The 17,131-nt window shown below is 44.3% G+C and overlaps 1 protein-coding gene across 1 annotated transcript in view; it reads left to right on the top strand.

The window, feature by feature from the left end:
- CACNA2D3 (calcium voltage-gated channel auxiliary subunit alpha2delta 3) overlaps positions 1 to 17,131 on the top strand; it is a gene marked incomplete at both ends in the record, with an annotated part of 803,480 nt that overhangs the window by 401,442 nt on the left and 384,907 nt on the right. The window contains one exon of the mRNA XM_079712407.1: positions 11,791 to 11,880. Coding sequence (XP_079568533.1) covers positions 11,791 to 11,880 — 90 coding nt within the window. The remainder of the gene's footprint in view (positions 1 to 11,790; positions 11,881 to 17,131) is intronic.

Here is a 17,131-nt window from a genome sequence, read left to right as displayed (position 1 = left end):
GTGTAAGCCAGCTGGCACAGAGTGTGTGCAACCCTCGAGTTTGCGGCCAGTTAGTTGCACGAAACACTTTCGGATCAGGGGTTGGCGCGGAAGGCATTTCTCAGGAAGGAGCTGTTGTCTGACCTGAACCTTGCCAGTTCTGCATTCTCAAGCAATGTCTGATGCAGCCTGTCCCCTCCCTGGGGGAGTGAGGTACAATGGCACACTTGGGTAAAAGACCCAAAAACCAACAGAAGGAAGCTCCTGTAGCCTTGCTCCCTTTGCACATTGTTTGTGCCCTGTTGCTAATTGAAGATCAGTCTCCTCTCCATTAAACACGTTCAGTGCACAAAGCAGAAAGTATTTTCACTTGTGTAGCTGCCTCTTCTTATCTTTAGAGAGAGAAGATGTTCTTCTATCTGTAATACTTAAAAGATTAGCTTTATGTCTAGTAGTTTTCTAGGGTATTTGCCTCAAACTCTTGCTGGGTTGAGCTGGATTGACCTCATTTAGCAGCTAGCTGGGTCTTGGAGGGGAGCATCTAGCACAAATCAGTGTGCCTTGGTTGAAACTGATATCTCATGATCATTCCACTAGGGTAGTTAGAAAGTTGCATGCCTGGCTTTTCCTCAAGGAGTGGTTTGGTTTTGGGAACTACAGACTGCCGAGTACCCAAGATAATGGGGTATGCTGTGAGGCACTGAGGGAGCTGCCTCATGAATGGAGCCTCCTGCTGTACTTGTTTTTGACTTTCCTTCCTTGCCAGCTGTACGAGCCTCCCACGCCATGGCTTCATCGTGTGTACATCTAATGAGCTGTGCATGGGAGCTGCAGGTCTTAGAAGGGGCAATTCACTGAGTGCAGCTCTGACCCAATGTCTGGAGCCCTCCCTGTCATTCTGCTCCCAGGATGCTGCACTGGACCTCCTTGCCCAGAGGTTTCTTCACTCATTTTTGTTGATAATCAAATGTTTATCTATCCATCTATCTATCTATCTATCTATCTGTCTATCTATATTTTTTGATGATGCCCAGATCATGTACCCAATGTCTTACAGTTGGATTTGTGTGATCCAGAGTAGCTGACCAAGACCACTCACTCACATTTTCATCATGGACATATCATGTTGGATGAGACTGGTCACATTTGGCTAAAAGCATTTTGACTTAAATAATTTCGAAATTCCCATTCTGGTCATCAGGTGGTGAATGATTAAAACTTGGCAGCTGGGTCTAAGAATCCCAAGGACAATATTAAACAATGTGTAGATTCCTAAGCTCATTGGAGATCTACTGGATTAGAATCTGTCAGCCTGGAGCCCCAGAATGTTTTTTAACAAGTTTCTGGGTACTTCTGTTGTGGTCCGTCCATGAACCTACTATTAGACATCATTGGGATCTAGTACACCTCAAAACTTTTGCTCCAGTCACCCCACAGAAATTAGCGATTCTCCTTGGATTTTTTTGGATGTGGAAGCTTCATGAGCATGTACCTTCTGATCTCTCATTACTGTTTCCATTCCAAGCCTTGGGAGCCTGATTTAAATGTATGAGTTATTTTTGGAGTTAAAATATTAAATATTTTCATGGTTAGGAGATGCCTTCTAAAACTCTTCATTTTTCCTGATATTTGACACAAGCTAATTTTAATAGCTGGCTTATCAAACTAATAGCTGTGAAGGACTCCATGTACAGTTCCCAGTTAAGGATAAAATGCTGTGTTTTAGCCTTTCAGGACACTGGGAAATAAAACCAGGCATTGATGAACATGAGTAGACATTTATGTAGAGACAAAAGTCTGTGAATGGATACAGTCTTCTAATACAATGCCAAGTTCCTGTCCCTATGTCTGCCCCAAGCCAAGCTGACATCAGGACTGGCTAAATAATTTGCAGGCCTAGTGTGAAATGAAAATGAGGGGCCACTTGTCCAAAAATTAAGAATTTCAGGGTGGTGGCCGCAGATCATTAAACCTGGGCCCTTCTAAACATGGGTTCCTGTGCGAAGCCAACCCTGGAATTGGTCTCATTTATTAGCTCTGAGAAATACTTCCTCTTTTTTTACCTGTTTATAAGATGGCTTCAAAAGAACATCTACATAATAATAAGAAGAAAAGAGTTCTGAATTACTGTACAAAGTTTTGAGGTAGGTAGACTCAGTTTTAGGGTTCTTTTTTTTTTTTTGAACCAGTGTTAAATTCGTTTCTACTTCACTTGTGGTGATGTGAAAGTTTATCTGACCACTAGAGGAGGTATATCTCTTCTTTACTACCACCCCAGAAGGAGCTTCCATTGGGATCTTTTAAAAAACACCAGCCCCATAATCTGAGATTTCAAGCTGGAGTTGAAGCAGTGCAGTGTCTGCTGTTGTTTAGACATTTGCATTGTCTGAAGTTGAAGGTTTTTGTGGGTGGTCCCCCTCTGTTCGGTGTCACTATCAACAAACGTGTGGAAAGAAGAAATAAGCACAGATGAGGACAAGCTTCAATCAGCTCTGCCTTAATTAGCGAGTCGGTTGCATTTGTAGCACAGGCAGAATCAATTAGGGAGCTGGGCTAGGAGACAGCACTGGCCCTGCCATCCGCCCAGCCCGGAGAATGTAGGTAGGTGGCTCCACCGAAGAGGAAGAGATGCTGTCCCTGGCCTCCTCCTAAACAAGGCTCCAAGACTGCTTATTTCACCCAACTGTTTTTAGTTCTTTTATTTTCCAAGAATTCCTCCTATCTGCCAGGCTCTCTCTGCCTCATCTATCCACTCTCTTCCTTTCTTTCAAGGGCCTGCCCCTCTGAGGTGTCATTGTGTGGGTTTTTCTGGTTCCCTTGAAGGCAGGGACCATCTCTTCCACTGTCCCTACTGCTCCAGGTCAAGAGTCAAGCACCCAATGGGCACTTGATAGCATGTCTGTCTGTCGTATGAAGCAACCTGGTATTTCTGCAAATTGAAAGGTGGCTTCAAGGCTGATTCCAAAATTTGGAATTCTTCCACAAATGTGGACATGCTAGGAAGAGGGGGCTCATCTACAGCATTGAGGCTTTGTCTGTGTAATGATGCTTTCATTTTTAACATTTCTTATTATACAAAATAATAAAGAATGTTAATAGGCAAAAGGAAGGAAATTTTAAAAGTCACATATAATCTTACCAAAAAGAACCCACTATAATACCATTGTGTTTATCCTTAAGGCTGTTATATCAGATATATGTGCTTTAAAAAATGGTAGATTGTAACTTCTTTAAATGTCTTTTAAAATTAATAACAAGTTGTGATAACCCTTCTAGTCCCTGAAATATTCTTCTACAATATTTTAGCTGGCTACAGAGCATTTCATCCTTCTTATTGTTGAAAATATAGTTTGCTTTCCTTTTTTTTGCTTTTATAAATAATGCTGTAATAAGCATCTGTGTATAAATATTTGCATATTTGCTTGATTAATTCCCTATAATAAATTCATAGAATTGGACTTGGGTCCAATCATATTTAACTTTTGCATTCATATAAGGCTTTTTATATATTTTAGTTTGTCCATTGATTCAACAAGTATTTGAGTGTCTGCCTTGGGCTAGCTAGGCACCATAAGGGTGTTGGGGCCATAATGTGAGCAAGAGAAATGAAGTCCTTTCTCTCATGGAGATGCCAACTATAAATATACATCTCTTCATAGCTGAAGTTTCCAGAGCTTGGCATTGTGTTTGGAATGAACTAAAGCTGCGACTTCTGTCTAGTCTCGTATACTACAGTTGATGAAAGCTCCTTCCTCCAAGAAGCAAACTTGAATCAAATCAAGGTTTTTATAAATTTTATGAACTTGGACCTTCAGAAATGTCAGAAAGATGTGAAGAGTGAGGCCTGCCTGTTTACACACACACAATGGCATCTTGCCAGGCAAGACACAAAGCAAGTGCTTCTGTCCAAGTAGCATTTGGACTGTGGCTTTCCTCAGTCGCTGGAAGGTTCTCAGAGTTGGCTCCCTCAGAGGCCTCACAAGGAGGATGATGAACTGACAAGGCAGGGAGTCCTCCTGGACCCCACCTTGCCCTGCTGTGCAAAGCTTCTGTGGAGGCACCGGTTCCATTTCAGGTATTTCCAGATTGCAGAGAATATCCAATTCTGTGCTCATCATCATCATCTTACATGGGAGAGTTAGTGCTTCTGCCATTGAAATGAGGTTGTAGCTCAACTGACTACCTGGTATGAATTAATACTCATTGTTCACATCCAGGAGATCCATCTTGTCTCTAATCTGGCGCTAGTATTAAACAGCTGCTACCTCCAGACACTTCAATTTGTAATAGACACCGTTAAGGAGAAACGGAGACTGACTCAGACACGGTTCTATCAGGTCTGTACTTTCTCCCCCAAATTGCAAACATCTGGACCTGCCTCTTTAAAACCAGCTTTATTGGGCTATTGTGTTTTCACGTTTGAGAAACACAATCTCACAGTCTGCCTTCCCCACCGGAATCTAATGACAGTCTAATTCACTTTGAGGTAGTGGTGTCACAAGATGTGTACAAGTGCTTCTCTCTGCAGCATGTAGAGGGGGAGCACACGTAGTGAGGAGATAAGAAACAAAGGGTAGCTTTCCCCAGGAAAGAAAAATCACAATATGTCCCTAAAGAGTTAGAGAAAGGGGTTTCTGGAAAATAGGTGGTCCAGGGGGTGGTTTGAGACCTAACAGAAAAGAAAGAGTGTACCCAAGACAGAAGAGAAGGTAATACTGATGACCACAGTATTTATTGGGTGCTTTATATACATCAGCCTTAGCTTAAGTACTCATGCCCTAGGTCTGTGACATATGTGCCCAAAAGATGGTGTAAAATTAAGCCAAGGGATTTCTCAAACTCCACTGGAGCATGGGAGAATTCTCCCAGGGTTGGGGGTGAAGGAGGGTTTGTTGTCAGGAGGAATTACATCATGATGAAGAGTCCATATTTATGTGAAATCATCTTGTGGCCTAGTATCAGTCAGGTCGGAAGGCAGGAATGGAGATCCTCTGGGCCTCTGACAAACAACCTGCTGCAGTTTGGGTTTGGAGCTTGTTGGTGATGCGACCATTGCAATGTGTGAAGGCTTTTTTGGAAATTTCCATGAGGAGTTTGGCATCAGAATGAGAGAGACACGATCACTGGGACACTGCTCCTCTATTCAGTCTGATTTTATATTGACATGAGCAGTATCCCTATTTTAGGAGAAGGCGAGTGGCACCATGTCTGTTACTCATAGAGCTGAAGATTGGAGAGCTTCCACAGAGCACTCATACCTCTAGCTCCTTAATTTTAGTTTGTCACCTGGTGGCCACAATACAAAGTAACCTAACAAAGCCAAGCATGTTTGATGAACACCTGCTCTCTAGCTATCTATCAGAATTCTGCACTCCCTGGGCACTGACAGATGCTAGGTGTGACCCAGGCAGAAAGAAACAGGGACCTGCACACTTCCCATATCTCCTTCACTCACATGCACAATCTTGTTCCATTGGATCTCATCAAAAAACATAGATTCAACAGTAAAATTATTAAGAATTTCAAGATAGTGACAGCGTAGCATTAAACCAAGCATGGGCCCTTTGAGCATGGGGCACTGTGTGGCTGCATACGTCATGTACCCATGAAACCAGCCCTGCATGACATCCCTAGGGCTCTGTATGCTGCATCTTGTCAGGGATGTCGAGAGCTGCACCCTGTGTATTGGAAGGGGCCGATTGCATATGGGTTTAGATATGGGGCTCTGCACTTTGAAACCCACCTTCCTCTTACTTGCTCTGCCATCCTGGGCAAGTATTTCACCATTCTAAGCCTCCATTTGCCTACGTGTAAAATAGGAACCTAATAGTACCTTTTAGGGGTGTTTAGGAGGATCAAGTGAGGTTATGGATGAAAAATAGCCAGTGCCCAGCACATAGTTATCATCCGGCCAGTGCTGGCTGCCATTGGAGGAATTAGGTGAGGCAATTTCTGCAAGCCTTCCCATGGCTGCAGCAACCCTTGTCCAGATGTAATGGGCACAAAATTTGGGTCTGCTGAACTCAAGTGACCAAGATGGGCATCACTGATAGGTGGTTGTTAGCCTTTCCCCCAAGTAACCGCAGCCAGGACCACTGGCTCTCAATGACTCTGTGGATGGGGAATTGTTTTGTCTCCCGATGGCCACTTTTTATATTAATCCCCTGCTTTTAATTGGGAGGGCTCAAACATTCCATTATAATTACATAGGGAAAAACATGATTGCTATTATCACAGAGAGAGTTATCAGTATTGATTCAACTAAATCAAATGCTGGTGGAGGGAGAGGGTTGTTTCGCCAGGACCCTCCACTGGCCTGGATGTTGTGACTGTTTCACAGAGATAAGCGGCCTCACCGTGCCTGCTGGCATCAGGCATAGGCAGCCGTGGCGCTCATGCTGGTTCATCTCCCCAGGCTTTAAGCTGCACTAATTGCTTTGGAAGCGAGGCCTTCTTCTGAGCAGCAGCATATGCTGCATGAGTGCCTAAAGCAAAGATAAAAAGCCAGCCGCCTCCTCCTTTATTGAAGTTTAATAATAAAATGGAACTGTCACCATTCCCAATAAATTGTTTATTTTAATTTAGAAAAATAATGGAACTGGCCACCTTCTGGCACACAGTTGTTGAGGACTGTTTTCCTGGCTTGGCTAATTCTGAACCTCCTGTTCTTTGGTAGCTTGCTCTGAAAGACACTGAGGCCTTGGTGTCAGTAAAATCAACCACGCGTCTCTCCATTTAATAAAACCTGGCCCTTAAAGGGTGAAATAAGTCATTTTTCAAGGTGGATTAGACTGTAAAGTTGTAAACCAGGAAGTTGACATAGGTGTTTAAGGTGTAAAGTTTTGCAGGATTTTTTTCAAATATTTCTTTTAACAAATATGAAATTAAAGTAGTCTCACATGTTTCTGTCATTGCAGTTCTTTTGGATGACTTTTCCTGTAATAATAGTGAGAGGTCAGCTTGATACCTCTTGCATTAAGAGGGAAAAGAAGGCATAGACGAAGGAAGTATCTTTACTGAGGCTTATAGAGGGGGTGAGTGGCAGAGTGGGAGTTGGAATTCAAGACATCTGGCTCCTGCTTGCTGCTTCTAAGGCACTGATGCTCTCACTTTTCTACCCAATACGCAGAAGCTTTCCCATCCCCATTTCATAGGGAGCAAAACTGAGGCCTGAATGCCAAAGCTACTTGCCTCGGGGTGTCATAGCCGATAAGTGGACTAGCCAGAACTAGGACTCAGTCTCTTGAATCCCAGTTCAGTTTTATTCTTGCGAAGTCCATGGGGTCTATATACCAGTTGCTAACATACAAGTATAATATGATTGCATTAAATATAAACATTTTTGACCTTACAGTAAGTAGCCACACCTGAGAATAGGAAAAGAAATCTGTATTGATAAGAAGGCTGCAGGGCAGTCAGCCAGGCCCCTTCATTCCCTTTCAGACACTGCCCTTGGAGTGCACACAATTAGAGTTCATCTTTAGCAAGTTACTCCAGGCCATGGGGAGCAAAAGCCATGGCTGTTCCATCCATGTGCCCCACGAGTGTGCTGTGTAGGAAGTGCCTGTCTTTGCCTGGCATGGGCACTCAAGACAATGTGCAAACCAGGTAATGCAATGACAGTGATTAAGAAGGGGAGGAGGGGGGCATAGATGAGATGAGAAGGATCATTGTAATGCAAGGGGGTCTTTGGGGAGGTATTGTCTCAGCCAGGGTTATTGTGATGGGCTTGGTCATCAAGGTCCTTTAGATTGAGTGGCCTGAATACAGCTAAATCTGGTCAGGCAAAGAAGCAAATTTATTGACTCGCTTACCTGAGAAAACTAAGCATGGCTGGATCTAGGGGCTCAAGCCATGCTGTTGTGACTCTCTCTCGCCCCCTTCCGTTGTGGGCTCTGTTCTCCTTGGCTGTTACCTTTATTCAGATGAGCTCTTCCTGTGCAGTGGCTGCTGGCAGGACCAGCCTGCCTCCCTGACCTCTCAGTAATCTCAATGGAGAGAGAGTCTTCTTCCTCACGTTCCAGTAGAAGCCCAACTGTGGCCTCTGGGATGGAATTCACAGGCTGAACAGGGCTGATCAAAGGGCCCACCCCTTGATCTGGGAAGGAGAGAGAGAGATGTTAGCCTCATCCAATTTATATAAATTATGGGGTGGCGGGGAAGAAGGAAAATCAGAAGAAGGGGAAAGGATGCTGGACAGGCAAAATCACACATAGCCACTGGCCTTAGAATTTCCTCTGACTCACCATTAGTCAAGAGGAAGGACCAGACTAGTCCTTGTGTCTCCAGGTCAGTATTATCCAATAGAACTTTATGCGATGATGGAGATATTCTTTAATCTTCACAGTTCAGTGCAGTGACCACCAACCATATGGGGCTCTTGAGCATTTGAAATGTGGCTTGTGTGATCAAGGAACTGAGTTTTTAATTTTAGGTAATTTTAATTAAATTTAATGTAAATAGCTACACGTAGCTCATGCCTACCATAATGGATAGAGCAGCTCTTAGTGGAGATCATATTGCAGGAGATGGTTCCCTGGAAGGCAAGACCCCCTGTCCCCACTTTGGAGGAGAGTTGGGCTGACGGTTAAATGCAGAGCGTGGAAGACCGGGATGATGAAGTTGAGTTGGTTTAGTTTGTGGACTAGGAGGAAAGGGAGTTTGGTCGTGAGGGAGAGGACAGGGAGGAAGAAATAAAGAGAGAAACTTTCATCTGTGACATCATTTGGAAACCTCTAACTTGAGGAAATATTTTCTCTGTCTCATATATGAACCCAGTTTCTACCAGGGAGAAACAAAATCACAATTGACCTTGTTATAATAGCAAATTGAGGGGAATTCCATGACATGTTATTGCATTTTACTCTAAATGTCCAACAATAAAAGCAACCATTGCCTGAAGCAACATTCTGCACATGACATGCAGCTACACATGGAGTAAAAGAAAAATTGGTGTGTTATTAAAAAAACTGTGTAAACTTGTGTGATTGAGCACAATTAAATGCAGTTGACAGAAATGACATCAAATGAATAGAACAAACTTGTCAAGGCAGGGTCCAGTCACTGGGATGTGAATCTGGGGCCGGTTAAAGACCAGACTCTCTGATGGGCCTGTCAACCTGCTCTGTATCCTGTAGGGTGTGTTGGGGCTACACTGAGGTGGTCCTCACCAAGCCTAAGTCCTCTTGGTGGTCACCACTCACCCACAAGTCAGGTTTTCAAGGGTGGAGGTTCTTGGAGAAGGTAGACTGATTTGCTCTGATCCCCTCTTGCCCACCTGCAGCGGGATGCGTGGGCTTCCTCAGATTCAGTCAACTTCCTAGGTTTGTCCACCGAGTGCTCATGGAGAACATGCCATGAGCTCGGCGCCCTGCTGGGCTTTAGGCATTGAGCAAGAAGAACATAGAAGCAGGAAATTTGGTGCCTGGATATGTGGTTTGCCTGGGTCCCTGGTCCTCAGCATGCCACTTGATAATCACCTGTAGACTCAGCTGCAGCCCAAGTGCAGGGATTAAGAGCAACTATACTGGAGACAAACTGGCCCGTTGTATGTCAAGCTCATAGCCAGTGCCTGGCAGGCAGGCTATCCCCCCCACCCCCCACCAAAAAAAAGAGCAGCAGGTGTGTAGTAGAAGGAAGGAGGGCATTAGAGCAGCTGAAGCCAACCTGGGTAGAACCTGGGCCAGGCAGCTTGGAGGTATGTGAATTTAGGCACTGTACTGGATCTCAGTCTTAGCATCTGCAGAGTAAGATGATGGAACTTCACAGGGTAGTTGTGAGGACCCAGTTGACTGGTGTTTGTTAGGAACCTAACACAGAGCAGGCTTCCAGAACCGGGGCTGCTCTGGTAAGCATGAGAGCATGGTTGCTGGAAGGGTTGGACCAGGGAAGAGGTCTTGTGGGTGGTATGAGTATCCCCAGGGTGATTTGCCAACTTCACATCCAGCCTTGATTCATGTTAGGCTTAGGTGTCATTAAAGCTGATCACCAGGGCTTCCCTGGTGGCACAGTGGTTAAGAATCTGCCTGCCAATGCAGGGGACACGGGTTCGAGCCCTGGTCTGGGAAGATCCCACATGTCGCAGAGCAACTAAGCCCGTGCGCCACAACTACCGAGCCTGCACTCTAGAGCCCACGTGCCACAACTAGTGAAGCCCGCGCTCCTAGATCCTAGGCTCTGCAACAAGAGAAGCCACTGCAATGAGAAGCCCGTGCACCGCAACAAAGAGTAGCTCCCACTCGCCACAACTAGAGAAAGCCCATGTGCAGCAACGAAGACCCAACACAGCCAAAAATAATAAATAAATAAAATAAATTTATTTAAAAAAAAATAAAGCTGATCATCATAAGGATCCCACTCAAGCTTTCCAGTCCAGTTTGCCAGCAAACCTGCAGTCCATCCTGATGACCAGAAACCCCGGGCAGAACAGCATCTTAGAACCATCAGTCATGTCCTAGGATCAGTCTCTATGATGCTTCGATCACTTTTGGAGTCCTCAGGCAGACACATTATGAGTGGGTGTCACCATGTGGATGCTGATGGCACACGTGGAGCACTGTTGGGTCTCAGGCACAGTAGGAGAAAGGAAGCCATTCCTAGGCCAGGAAGTCACTGGCAAACCTTTACCACTAACCCAGCCCTCTTGCCCCTCTCCTTCCTAGTGACTTTTCCAGCCATTTTCCCAGCAGACAAGGGTATAGATGCCTTTGGAAAGAGAATAATTCATTTCAATAGAAAAGATACGGTTTTGGAATGTGTCAGTTGGAAAGTGATGCCTGGTGCTGTGTTGCTGTGGACATAGGCTTTGGGCCAGTGACCATCATGTACATTCCTGTGTACCTGGGCATGTGCCTGGGCCTGCTCTTGCCTCTTTGTTGGGAAGCAGAAATGTTTGGGTTTCACAGTCACTTTCTTTGTCCCCTTTACTTTCCAGCTAATGCTGGGCTTCTGTGGAACCGACGTAGCAGGAGGGCCTGGGGCTGCTCCTGAAGAGGCTTCTTCCCATCTGCCTGTTCCTCAAAGCCCTATTTGTAGCCTGGATTTCCTTTCCATAGTCACAGTTCTCGTGTTGTGATCCAGTCTTTAGCCTTAGTCTTTGGCTCTTTGGAGGTGGCTATTGAGCACCTTCTGTGTATCAGAAATGTGGTAGATGTAGGGGACAATAGACAACCAGACATGCCATGTCTTAGGAACATCACAGTCTTAAGTGGGGAGAGAATCTAATCAGGTGATTACACACCTGAAGTGCTAAGTGCATGGTGGATCTGAGCCTGGTGTGCCAGCCTAGGCTTGCAAGGAAGCATTCCAAGCTCTCAGGTGGGTGTTCTGGGGAGGTTCCCAGGGCAGGAGGGGGTGATGTTCAAACTGAGACCCCAAAAGTAGGTAAGAGAGACCATCACGATGGGGAGGGGAGGGCAGAAAATGGATGGAGAGTGTGTTCCCAGTGGAGGGAGGGCCTGCATGGAGTCTTAAAAAATCATCAAGAGAGGGAAAATAGAGGGTGGGAGAGTGGAGAGTCATGGGAGATGAAACTGGAGAGAAAAGCAGGAATTTTCAACAAATTACATACTTTTCACCAAAATCTGAACTTCTTTTCCCCTAAAATGTAATCAAAGCTAAAAAAATACACATGGAAGGTAAATTTTATATTGAATAAGTTCTTATGTTTTGAATTTGAAAGGCAGAAGCCAATTTATGACCATTTGGGTCTGAGAATCATTGGTTTTGCCTTGGTATGTGCTTGTTCATTCAGAGTTGGTGTTTCATATAACAGGACAGATGCTAATGGATTTTTTTGCTTTGTTGTTTCAGCACTTCAGGGAGCATCTAGACAAACTTTTTGCCAAAGGAATCGGAATGCTGGATATAGCTCTGAATGAGGCCTTCAACATTCTCAGTGATGTAAGCTCCTCTTTGATTTGCCTTTCTCTTCTCCAGGAGAATATATGGTATTTTTTTTAAGTTGTGGACCAGCATTATTGTTAGCCCTGGCTGTCACTGAGCAGTATTCACAGGCGTAGAGTGGGGGAAGGTTAGGCTGGCCATATGAGTGATCTGGGGAACCAGGGCCACCTGGTGAAGCCATACTTGTCCCCTGCTGGTGCAGTCTGGTCAGGGGACTCACCTGACACACTCATTGACTCCGGGGCTGTCAGAGCCTCAACACTAGAGCACCATCTAATGCAGATTTCTTTTCACCTGAGAAACTCTGTTTCTTCATGGAGTAGACTCACTTCTTACTGTGTCACACTCAGTCCCTGCCTGTGGCGCTGTTCAGAGGGAGAAGGGCTTCTCTGTATGGTGTGTTTAGGGAGTGCTACAAGCTCTACCTATCCCTCCCTCCAGCCCCCTGGAGATTCACAGTATGCAGTGCACACTCAAGGCTTCAGTAAGTACTGCAAAAAAGAATCCCGCTTCACCTGCTGTCTCTCCCACTTCTTTGAACAAAGAACCCTTTTTTCAAGTAGCACCTGTTAACATCCTGTGAAATATGTTGGGGAAGCTTGGGTTGGTTATTCTGCCCCTTGAATGCAATTGTGTTAGGCTAGAACAACATGCAACTTTTGTGATCTTTTTACTCTGGGAGGGCAGTAGGAAAAGGAATGACTATATTAATGCAGGTTCTGTATCATTTATTTAACTACTATATATTGCATGCTTTTTAGTGTCAGACACTGGGAATAGTACACCAATGAACAGAATAGACAAAGGGTTTGCTTTAATGGACCTAACATCCTAGTGAAAAGGTCAGCAACCTATGGCCCAGGAGACAAATCAGCCTGCATCTTGTTTTTGTAAGTAATGTCTTATTGGAGCACAGCCATGCCCACCTGATTATGTATAGACTATGGCTGTTCTTGCACTACAATGGCAGAGTTGATTAGTTTCAATAGGTACCATGTGGCCTGTAAAACCTAAAACATTTACTATGTCGCCCTTTACAGAGGTTTGCTGACCCCAGTTCTAATGGGAAGAGACATATGAAGTGAGTAGTCTTAAGGAGAACAATAGCACCACTGTTTCAGTGTGATAGGACTTGCTTCTTTACACAGTGAGGTCAGGGAAGAGCTCTCTGATTATGTGATGTTGGAGTAGAGACCTGAAGGAAGTGAAGGAGCAGCCATATGGATACCTTGAGGAAGAAATTTCCAACAAGAGGAACAGTAAATGAAAAGGCCCTGAGGCAGGGGTGTTTGACATATTTACAATACAGCAAGGAGACCAGTGTGACAAGAGCAAAGTGGGGAAGAAAGAGTGTACTAAGAAATGAGATCACGGAGGTAGCAGGATCATGTGGACCTAATAGACACTAGTGAGGACTTTGGCTCTTGCTCTGCATAGGATGGAAAGTCATTGGAGTCTGAGCAGAGAATGACACAATCCAACTTGGATTTTAACAGTATCCGCTGGCTGCTGTATTGATAAACAAGGACAGTAGCCGGAAGGACATTATCTAAGTGACATATAATGGTGGCTTTGGATGAGGGAGGTAGCAGTTAAGATGTTAAGAAGCAGAAAAATAGAAACCACTCTAGGTATTTCAAACAGCAGAAGTTATACTCAGAAAGTTGGTTGCACAGGGGATGGAAAAGCTGAGGAAGAAGAATAAAACAATCCATGGATTAGCACCATCAGGAGGTAGCTCCCCTCTAGGGCAGGAAGGACAACAGGATGGAGGGATGCCATCAGAGCCTCCTCATTGTGGCTGTCCAGATGGGAATAAAACCATGGAGGGGGCTGCCCAGCACAAGCTGGAATCCTGGGGAGAAGGGCCTGTCCTGTGGAAGCTAGTGCCTTGGAGGAGATGCTGCTATTGCTGGAAAATGCCCAGGCCCCCAAAGCAGAGAGAAAGGGAGAAATGACTTAAAAATACCTTGGCTTCTCCCTTGTGTCCTTCAGTGTTTTTTCTCCTTAAGATGAAACTTGTCAAAACTGTTGGAGAGCCTGGGAAATGTGGTTTTCAGGAAAAAAGCAAACAAGTGACAGCTATGTTGAGATGTCGCAGGAGCTGGGAGACCAGCTGGAGGCTCAGAGGCCTCACCTCCAGGTAGCTCTGTGGGTGGCCTGCTGTCAGTTTCCAGGTGGGCATTCACCTAGCACTGCCCTTGTTTTGGTGGTCAGTTATGCCTGACTCCATAACTTGAGTTTTTCCCACTCAGCTACAATGGCCTCTCAAGCCATAGGTAGGCCCTGATTCTAGACTGTTTTACCAATAATATCTACTCACACATAGAAGGCCATTTATGTCTCAGTCCTGAGCCAGTATCATGTACAAGTGCAGAGGAGAGAAAAATAAGGAGGGAGGGTGTCATTTCAGCTTCTTTCATACAAACTGGAGGCCCTTCCTTCTCACCTCGCTCCAAAGTGCTGTTGGCTACAGATAATTAACATTTATGTACAACTCGGTGTTTGGGACAGCACATGCCTATTAACAGCATGTTAATAATTAATAAACATAACTGACCAGATTAAAGGACCAAGTTACATCTTTAAATTCTGCTTTGAACCCTGGGTAGGCACCTTCTCAGGGCTGGGAGATGCCGAGCTCTTCATCTCAGCAGGCTTTTTCTAGGGGGTGATATTGAAAGGACTTGCCACATTTGGGAAACTGGCTCTCTTTATTTCAAAAACCTGGTGTCTAGTGCAGGGGGGAAGCTACTCTGAGCTGGGGAGTCCCTTGCTTGGAAATGTGCCCTGCAGATTTCTGTTTTTCCTGCTCTTTGGCAGAAGTGGTAAAGGAGTGGAGAGGTAGGAGACGCTTCTTGTGTTTAAATTTGTGGCTTCTGGAGTCAGGCAGGCTGGGCTGAGAAGCCTGACTCAGAGCTTGCTGTGTGACCTTGAAAAAAACTCTGCTCGGTTTTACCTTTATTTTCCTCATCTGTAAAATGGGGATAGGAATAGACCCAGTACTGGCCACTTAATTTGTGAAGCCCAGTGCAAACTGAAAATGCAGGCCCTTGTTCAAAAGTTAAAAAGAATTTTAGGAGAGTGACAGCAGAGTGTTCAACTAAGTGTGGGGCCCTGTACAGCTATGCACATCACATACCATGAAGCTGGCCCTGCTGGATGGGGGCTGAGGATTCAGCATGAGGAAGTGGTGCCCTGCTCCCTTTCAGCAGTGCTGGGTTGGGTGGGAAGTGCCATCTCCGTGACCACAGAGACACTAGGCAACCTCAACTTTTGCCAGGTTGCCTATGGTTTCTAGAAGCAGCTCCCACTCTTGATGCTTTGGTACTACTCCCTGCCCAAATCCTCAGGAATATCTGCTTCTCTTCATATGACCCTTTCTTCTTTTCCTTGCCCTGACACCTTTTCTCTCCCTATCCCTTTCACTTATCAATTTTATTTTAAGACACTCCTAAATAAAGAAGATGTGGTACATATATACATGGAATATTACTCAGCCATTAAAAGGAATGAAATCGGGTCATTTGTAGAGACATGGATGGATCTAGAGACTGTCAAACAGAGTGAAGTAAGTCAGAAAGACAAAAACAAATATCGTATGTTAACGCGTATATGTGGAACCTAGAAAAATGGTACAGATGAACCGGTTTGCAGGGCAGAAATAGAGACACAGATGTAGAGAACAAACGTATGGACACCAAGGGGGGAAAGTGGCGGGGAGGGGTTGGTGTGATGAATTGGGAGATTGGGATTGACATATATACACTAATATGTATAAAATGGATAGCTAATAAGAACCTGTATAAAAAAATAAATAAAATTAAATTAAAAAAAAAAAAGACACTCCTAAGTCAGTGATCCCACTGCACGCCCAGTGGAATGGTGGTCTGCCGCAAGGCTCCGACGTAGGTGTTGTGGTCAAGGTGCAGGATGCCATCCTCCTTTTGGAGACTCACAATACACTTGTGCTACTAGAGGCCTTAGAAGTCCCACAGTGATCAGACCTTTTAAAGTGTGTCTGTACCAGCACTCAAACTTATTGACTCAGGAACTCTTTACATCATATTACAACCTCAGGATAGAATCTTGTAGAAGTCACAGCTTACCAAGCACACCTTCAGGCATAATAATATCTTTTTATCCTTTAAGAGGGTGTATTGCACTCCCAACACCTCTGATAGCCAGAGAAATCTCCAACACATGGTGGATTTTTTCCCTTGAAACCTGGTGAGAGAAGTATTTTTGAACCAGGGATACCTTCCACACACCTGCTTGCTCTGTCTTCACCTGTAAAACTCCTCTGGGGTCTGGCCAGTCAGAAAGTCTGAGGGGTCGAGTGTAAATTCCAGAAAGCGAGAAATGGAAGGAACAAAAATGTTACAAAATGTCCCTGCTTGAGATTCGTTGACAGTTGGCACCATATTCTTTTGAGTGTACATTTATCCCAGAGAGAGAAACATTTCCATCCCATCCCTTGCCATTGGGCTTTTAAATAGCCGAGCACTTTGAAAAACAGAGATGGTTAATCTCCCGTGAAAATGAAGCTTTAGCTATTTTCCACTTCATCAATATGACCTTTAGTGATATAATTCACTTCCTGTGTATTATGCCTGCCTTTGCAAGTCAGTATGAAATAAAAAGCTATTTCTTGAACACACAAATACACATTTTCTCTCTCTCTTTCTCTTACACACACACAATTTGAAATGACAATTATGGTTAGAGCTTAGAATGGTTCAGAGGTTACTATAACTAAATGAAGTTAATTCTGTTTTGCAATTACCTGCATTTCAGTTTCAGTATTTGCTCAGATGACTTAAAGGCTTTGAAAGGCGCATTCAAATAAACTTCTAAGACCCTTCTAGCTATTGATCTCTGCTGCATTCATTAGATTCCCTAAGAACACAGAGCCGGTTTGCTACAGTAGTTAGCATCTACCTTGTCATGTGACAACTGCAATTATATTTTTTGGAGATGAATACAATCTTTGCAGTGATTACCTTTTAAAAATTTTTCTTACCCAATTAAATAAAATTTGGTGACATTTCAAAGACTGTTAATCACAACCAAATGCTCTAAATGTCAGGATGCATTGAAATTTTCACTGCTAACTGATGAATCACTGAGCTAATTGTAGTTCATCATCAGGCCCTTGTCATTGTTATTATTATGGAAAACACTTCCATCGCTCTCGCTATTCAATAAAAATAAGTTCTAGACAAATATGAAGAGAAGAGATATTACT

This window comes from Hyperoodon ampullatus (assembly GCF_949752795.1).
Source record: "Hyperoodon ampullatus genome assembly, chromosome: 10".
Classification (NCBI taxonomy): domain Eukaryota; kingdom Metazoa; phylum Chordata; class Mammalia; order Artiodactyla; family Ziphiidae; genus Hyperoodon; species Hyperoodon ampullatus.
This window is presented reverse-complemented; position numbering and strand designations above follow the sequence as displayed.